This window comes from Aplidium turbinatum, chromosome 5 (assembly GCF_918807975.1).
Source record: "Aplidium turbinatum chromosome 5, kaAplTurb1.1, whole genome shotgun sequence".
Classification (NCBI taxonomy): Eukaryota; Metazoa; Chordata; class Ascidiacea; order Aplousobranchia; family Polyclinidae; genus Aplidium; species Aplidium turbinatum.
Genome location: NC_137476.1, coordinates 22,470,749 through 22,478,913, shown reverse-complemented (window position 1 = coordinate 22,478,913; position 8,165 = coordinate 22,470,749). Strand labels below are relative to the sequence as shown.

General features: G+C 38.8%; 1 protein-coding gene across 1 annotated transcript; it reads left to right on the top strand.

Annotated features, from left to right (window-relative positions):
• The first annotated feature begins 1,618 nt into the window (after window positions 1-1,618).
• LOC145771035 (uncharacterized) lies at window positions 1,619-2,419 on the top strand. The gene has a single exon (XM_082582777.1). The coding sequence runs from the start codon at window positions 1,619-1,621 to the stop codon at window positions 2,417-2,419; it is 801 nt and encodes a 266-aa protein (XP_082438903.1).
• The last annotated feature ends 5,746 nt before the right edge of the window (window positions 2,420-8,165 follow it).

Genomic DNA, 8,165 nt, shown 5'->3' with positions numbered 1-8,165 from the left:
ACCCCTATCTATTTTAAAACGTTTGCGGAAACTCCGATCAACATTAAACCTAACCCTTTTAAAATGTTTGCGGAAACTGCGATCAGCGACTTCGGCAAACTTTTAGGATCATTACCGGAAATTTTAAAATGTTTGCGGAAACTGCGGAAAAACGGAAACTGCGATCAGCGATGTTCTATTTTTTTCTCTCGCCTTTTCAGTTTGTTTGTTTGCAGATATGTTTGCGGATACCGATACTCCGATACCCTAACCCTAACCTTTTTTAAATGTTTGCCGAAACTGCGATCAGCGAATTCGACTTTTTTTAAATTTTTCTCTCGATCTTTTCAAGGTACGAACTGAAGGTACGAATTGTTCATGGTACGAATTAGGTTGCATCCAAGTTAAGCTACTAACTGTGGAGCTGGTTTACAACTTACAAGCTCCCCACTTGGTTAAAAAAGCGATGACGTCACGGAGGAGGTATCCACCAAAAAAATAGTACAAAAGTGGGGTGAAATCAGTCAACCATGACGATAAAAGCATGCAAGTGTCCGCCTTTAGTAAATTAGTTGTGATTTGTTTGTTTCTGCTTCAATTTTTACAATTGAACCAGCCCTGCAAAGCAGAAGATCTCACCTATGCAAAGCAATGTAACACAGGCCCGAAAAACACCACATATCTCCTTAGAAAAGAGTTAAACTTGACCAAGTTTAACTATTTATCCAAAGAATACTTCTAAAGATACCAGCATTTAATCAAGAACATAACTCTGTCGTTTCTGCTTTGATTTTTACAATTGAACCATTGCTGGAAAGCACAAGCTATCGTCTATCCAAATAAAACGAAAAGAGTTGAACTTGACCGAGTTTAACCATTTATACAAAAAATATCTTCAAAGATACCAGCATTTAATAAACGCTAATTTAAAGAACATGTGGCGTTCCCCTTTACAATTCTGCCTGCGTCTGAATAGTTCTGTCCGCTAGAGGCGCCAAGGCTGGAACGTGGCCGCGGATGAATACTAAACAGAGACTTTTGAAAACAACAACTCAGCGATCGGACGTGAAGGAAAGCGATGCACAAAAGACAATAAAGAAATGACATTCGGAAATCGGAACATGGCTACAAGGTTGAACCCGGACTATTGATTAAGGACATTTATTCTATTAAGTAATATTACTGTGTGTGTAACCTGGTCTGCCCTGGTGACCTTCATTCGTATTAGCTTTTACCATTGTTAATTAATGTTATTGTGTTTACTTTGAATTATTATACTACTTCTACAATGCTTACTTTAGTGTGGTATTAATAGACAGTGCACTCTAGAAGAGATAAGGTTAGAACATCGCCCCTTCTGAGCTAGGAGTCGCATGTCGGTAGTGCTTAGCGTACACTATTCGACCACCTACAACCCATACGTCAAACTGGTGACCCCCGACAAAGCCTTCTTCTAGCAGTGCATTGCCTGTTAGTGTTTTGTGTAAATTTATATACCATAATGTGTGTAGACTAACTTAATTTTTTTTTCTAATCATTTTTTGTTATCATTGTGGCTACACACACCTACAATACACGCCACCAATCACGCATTACACAAAACAACTCTTATATCTCACCAAACACTAGTAACAGCGTGATGACAGAGCATAACCCAACAACTTCCATTTTAAAACCGGGTAAACGAGTCACCCAAGAATTTTGCAAATCTGCCCCTAAGGCATGGTTTGCTAATTTCAATAGAGTGTGCCAGAAGTGGAGCATAGTTGAGGATTCAGACAAGATTGAAGCTTTAATGTCTTGTCTGGATTCATCAACTATGATTGCAGTGCAACCACTTTTGGCAAGACAAAAGCAATTCCCGGACATCCAAAGCTTTCTGATAAGCAAATTCACAGAACCTTTATGTGACCAAATTCAGAAGTTAGTTTCTGTCAAGCAGTTAAGTGATGTAAAACCTTCGGAGTTTGTGGCTAACATGAGAGTAAATATCTCTGAGTCAGACATGTCCGACTCTGTGGTGAAGTCCATGTTGGTCGACAAACTTCCGCAAGAAGTTAAAATTGCATTGGCACCACTTCATGAGGCTTCACTGGAGGAGTATGCAATAGCAGCAGACCATGCTATGAAGTATACTGCCCCTTTATCTTTTGTGGGTGCTGTAAACAAAGAGCCCCAGCAGTCTGAAATGGTTAGGGTAAATTTACAGCTGGAGTCATTGACTAAGTCAGTGCAAGAATTAATGAGGACTATTCCAAGCCAAGTTTCTTCCCAGAGAGCCGGTCCTCCACCTGCTCACTATGCACCAAAACCACAAGCTTCACACTCAAATTATTCTCGCGTGGCTAGAACACACAATATGATGTGTTTCTATCACCAACGGTTTGGTGCAAATGCTCGCAAATGTAACCCTCCTTGCTCTTTCCAGGGAAACTGGTAGGTTGCACTGCGAGATCGACTGTGCGCAGTGCAACAAAACTTCCATTTCATAAAAGTCACAGTCCACTTCTTCACATTAGGGATCACAAGTCAGGTTTATGCTTCATGATAGACAGTGGTGCTGAAATAAGCTTGGTTAGGCCGTATAAATCTGAAAAACATTGTTTTTGAAGTCAACAACTTGGCTAAAATCAGTGATTGTCTCTATGGTAGGATTGGTTTTAAATGACCCATAGCAACCAGCCTTACACAGCCTGTGTCATCTCTGAGTGACACAATGTCAAAAATGTGCTGAGAATTTACCATCAATACATCAACCAGAAGATCACCTTTTCACAACATGTATTATGTCCGGCATTTTCAATCAGTCAAAAGTAGCAACTAGTTTAAGTCCAACATACTATGTTATGTCCAGACACAGTTAATAGGTTGACATTATGTTAAGTCCAGGGAAGGACATAGCACAGTTCTGTTTGAAAATTTTGAAATTTCTGCAGGACTTAACATAGGCTAAAAGCTAAAATAATTGACATAAGAGAAATCTGAGCATGCCATCAGATAGAGCTATGTCCAAAACCCAAGAAAAGTTGAAAAAGTGATTTTTGCAAAAATTGGACATAACATAGTTCGGTTCTAGGTGAGCGATATGGTACCTAAAGGAAACTCTGGTGTTTTCGTCTGTGTGGAGACTATCGTTCCTTAAACGTCCAAACAGTGCCTGATATGTATCCTACACAGTTCAGTTCAGTTGTTTTTATTTCTGACCATCATATCAAAACAATACACGTCAACATAGCAAAGGTCGAGAAAAGGGTAGAAGCGACAAAACGCGAACGTTAAAAACGTGCTTGTGACCGAAGTAAGTTATTGAGTTGAAAAAAAAATTTGGCACGGTCGCAACACCTTCAGAAAAATTTAAGATATAAGAAAATAAAAAAAAGAAAATGTTAATAAACAAAAAAAAACAAATAAATTTAGGCTATAGCTTTATTAGCCCACATAGCTTTAGCTGATATATTTAAGATTTGTATGGACAGTTGCTATGAAGATCGGCCATGGTGCGTTATCAAGAGTGCTGATGGTCTTAAGGGGAACACGTCTTGATGCGTTTAGCTCATAGCAAGAAGAGCAAGGCAGGCAAAGAAAACCCCACAAAGAAATCCTACCACGGGCAAAGCCATTTCAAGCGCAACGCACCATAGGCCTTGCACGACTCACCAAATAGATAGGCTATAACTTGACGACACTAAAAACAATGACGAAAACAAATAAAACAAACTAGCAAAACAACATCATCATCTTTCGGAAATTCAATTATACCCAGGAAAGTTATGTCTTGAAGATATCAAGCGTGCTTTGATAAAAGTTGCGTTGATAAAGCGATAATTTTAAACCCCAGTCAGCTAAACTCGTCACTTCCACACTGATCCAACGTTAGCAAACGTTGAATTAATGCAAAAACGACAGGCATCGCTAGCTGGGAAGTAGTAGTGGCATGTCACAGTAATATGATAAATTTGGGTTACCGTGTATATGTTTTACACGTTAAACCATAACAAAAGTGATAAAGAAATCCAATTTGGCATGTTAGAAAAATAGATAAATAATCAGACAATAGCATGACGATCCAGTCCAAGATATTGATATAAAAAACAACTGGTTGGAGCACATGGCCACCGCTTCACCGAAAGATGGCGATTGGTCGAAGAGGATGGAGAAACTTCTGAAGACTCTGTAGAACTTCTGTGGACAAAAAACACAAGAACCAGAAGGCCAGTAGGAGTACTTACAACCTTACTATTTTGCTAATGAATCTACACACATTGGCCTATCATTTCTGGGCAAAAAAAAATAATATTAGTATGTTTGGTGCATGTAATACTTAGATAGGATCATTTTAAGAAAGATTTAGCTTGTTCATTTTTAATTTAAAGCCTTTTACAGTTTTGCATTCATTTCTTATAGTAGGGGGAAGATTGTTCCAAACTGTTGGCCCCATGTACCGTATTGATTGTTTGCAAGTGTTAATTCTACAATATATCGGAATATAAGGAGAATTACTTCTTGTTGTTAGGCTACTTGATTGTTTACACATAATTATATCATTGAATGTTGTGGGAAGTAGCCTTTTTGAATATTTAAACATGAAAGTTGCAATCTCTGTAGTTTTCATGTGGTTAATTGATTTTAAATTGTTGAGTTCCATTACACCTTTTACGCTTTCTCTGCGGTCAATGTTAAATACAGTACGAAGAAAGTTATTGCATGTACGTTGTAGCTTTTGCAATGTAGTTTTGTTTTCATGACACCATGTTGAGATACAATATAATATCTGACTCTCAACTAGAGAATGGTAAATGGAGAGAAGTGCTTGTTTGTTTAGGAAAGGCTTAATTTTTTTTGTCACGCAAAGTGTTGATCTTATTTTTTGAAGCAAGATTTCCATATGAGATTTCCATGACAAATGCTCGTTTACAATTATTCCCAGAAACTTTATTGAGGCAACTTGTTCTATGTTGCTTTTTCGAATATTTAAGGGTGGGTGGCTTGATAGTGTCTTGCTTCCTTGACTTGAAAATAATACATGTTTGGTTTTGGTGACATTTAGAGACAATCGATTTGTTGATAGCCATTGATCTATGCATACAAGCTCTTGATTTGCAATATCATATACACCTTCGATCAATCAGTTGTTGCACAGATTGCAAGGTTCTTCTATCTTCAGTAAAATAGACTTAGTTCGAGCTTACCACCAAATCCCTTTGTTGTCCGAGTCAAGACATAAGACTGCCATCACATGTCCTTTAGGTCTGTTTGAATATAATTTTATGCCTTTCGGATTAAGAAATGCTTCCAGCACCTTTCAACGCTTCATTGATCATGTCTGTCATGGTTTAACCAACGTAATGGCATATGTAGATGACATAATTATATTTTCTGAAAATGAGGAAGACCACAAAATGCATTTACATAAGTTATTCCGCAGGCTGGATGAGTATGGAATAATCATCAATCCTACAAAATCTGAATTTGGTAAGAGTGAATTACTGTTTTTAGGGCATCTGGTGTCTAAGGATGGTGTGCGACCCACCCCTGACAAGGTCAAGGCAATTTCTGAATTTCCCTTGCCTGAAACAACAAAACAATTAAGACGTTATCTGGGCATGGTAAACTACTACCACAGATTCATACCACATGCAGCTCAATGCTTAGCACCTCTCAATGACTTGATTTCTGGTAAAACACGTGCGGATAAAAAGATTGTTTGGACTAAATGTGCAGAAAAAGCTTTTTTCGACAGCAAAGTAGTTTTGGCTGAAGCATCAATTTTGGTGTATCCACTGGAAAATGCTCCTTTAAGTATGATGGTTGATGCCAGTGACACAGCAATAGGTGGTGTGTTGCAAGTGAAAATTGATGGGTCCTGGTCTCCTGTAGCTTTCTTTTCGAGACGACTGGATAAGACACAGAAATCTTATTCTGCCTTTGATAGGGAGTTATTAGCGGCCTACAGTACTCTTAAACATTTCCATCATTATGTAGAAGGAAAGGATTTTACTCTTTTCACTGATCACAAACCTTTAGTAAGTGCATTCCTTTCCAAATCTAATCAATCTATCTTGAGGCGAGTCAGACAGATGAGCTACATCACAGAATTTACTTCAAACATCAAACACATTCAAGGGTCTGTAAATTTTACTGCTGATGCTCTTTCTCGAATTGAAATTAATGGTGTGCTGCATGTGCAAAGTGGCATTAATTTCTCCGAAGTGGCTGCAGCCCAAGAGTGTGATGAAGCTGTTCAGAGCATGCTCAACAATCCACAGGCATCTGGGCTGTTCTTAGACCAGTATGCTATTCCAGGTGTTCAAGATAAACTCATATGGTGTGACACTTCAACTGCTGTGGTTCGACCGGTAATTCCACTAAAATATAGAAAGATGGTCTTTGACCAGTTGCATTCATTAAGTCACCCTGGAGTAAGGGCTACTCATGATCTTATTTCGCGGCGTTTTGTGTGGCCAGGCATGCGAAAAGAGATTGCCAGCTGGGTAAAAGAGTGTCAGTCTTGTCAACGAAGCAAAGTCATTCGCCACAACATTGCTCCATTAACCCTTTGAGGACCATAAACTTTTGAGACATGTTTTATTGAAATATTGATGATTTTTACTACAAGTTTATCACTTTAACCCATTCATGGCCGGTGTCCTTTTAAAAGGACATCGTCTTGAATGCATCAGTATTGCATCATCTTATTTTGATTGAATCATTTTGGACTTGCTAGTAGTTGTTTAGGGTCTGTTTTGGAAGGTGTTGATAAATATTTGCAAACAACGTACTTTTTCTGAATTTTGTGAAAGTTTGAAAATTGTTGAAAAATGAGAAGAGCCCGATAAAGTGAAGTGAGGAGGAACATGTATGTTTTATTGCCTATTGGTAATAGATATGAATTATGTTTCTTCATAGTTTGACACTCTGTAATATTGTGCTTCCTACTACACTCTAATTTGTGTAAGGTTTTGCTTCTTTTATTTGTTTATTTTGCTTTATATTTATTGTTGCCTTTTAAAAGGACACCGGCCACATGGCCACATTTTTTTGGTTGTTTATAACACTGTCAAAGAATATTGAACATCGTGTAAAAGCAGCACATTATGCCTATGGAAGACTTAACCATCGTGTTTTCAACAACCATGCTATATTTATCCGCACAAAAATTATGGTCCTCCGGGCAGTCGTTCTATCCACTCTTCTCTATGCTTGTGAAACCTGGACATTATACCGCCGTTACATCAAAAGTCTTGAAAATTTTCAGCAGAGGAAACTGGGTCAAATGCTAGGCACTCGTTGGGAAGATTGTCTCACCAAAGATGCAATCCTTGATCGCGCTAGGTTACCCAGTTCAGAAGTCACCATATTGCAACACTGCCTTCGCTGGACAGGACATGTCATGAGAAGGAACAACGAGGAGGGACAACTAGAGACAGGAAACCCCCCTCCAGAAGACCAAAAATGAGATACAAAGATTAGCTGAAAGTCTCCCTCAACCATGCAAACATTGATCTGGATTCATGGGAAAACCTTGCTAGTGACAGATTACTCTGCAGAAAAAGATCTAAGGAAGGCACGGAAATTTTCGAAAAAAAGGATACAAAAAGCCCAAGAAAAACGAACACTAGAAAAGTTAAAACTACCACGTCCCTCCCTCCATACAATCCTTACCCCTCATACAATGTGACTTTTGCCCACGTCTTTTCCATCATACACTGGCCTCCAAAGCCATATATGACATCACCATCCAAAGCCAAATTCGATTTGATGACGAAACCAATGCTCAGACACGAGCTGGAGCCGACGACTGTCAGTGGCGTATCGCTATGGTTTGTGCCGCCCGCGGTGGACCATGATTTTACACCCCTGAACGCGTGAAGTAGGAACCAGCAATTAGAATACGAGCCAAATCCATTTCAAAAAAGATTTTGACTATGCTTTTTCGTTTACGTTTAAAAATATTCTACTGCCACAAGCTTACGACCGAGGGGGAGACTGCCCACTGGGGGGGACACCCCCCCACTAGCTACGCCGATGGTTACCGTGAATATAATATGTTCATACAATAACTTTGAAACGTCCTTCAAGTAAGATCTGACAAATTTCTACCGAAACAAACACCTTCTTATGTTAAGGTATCGCGAGATTTACATTTGACTATGTGGCCGGTGTCCTTTTAAAAGGCAAACAAAAAA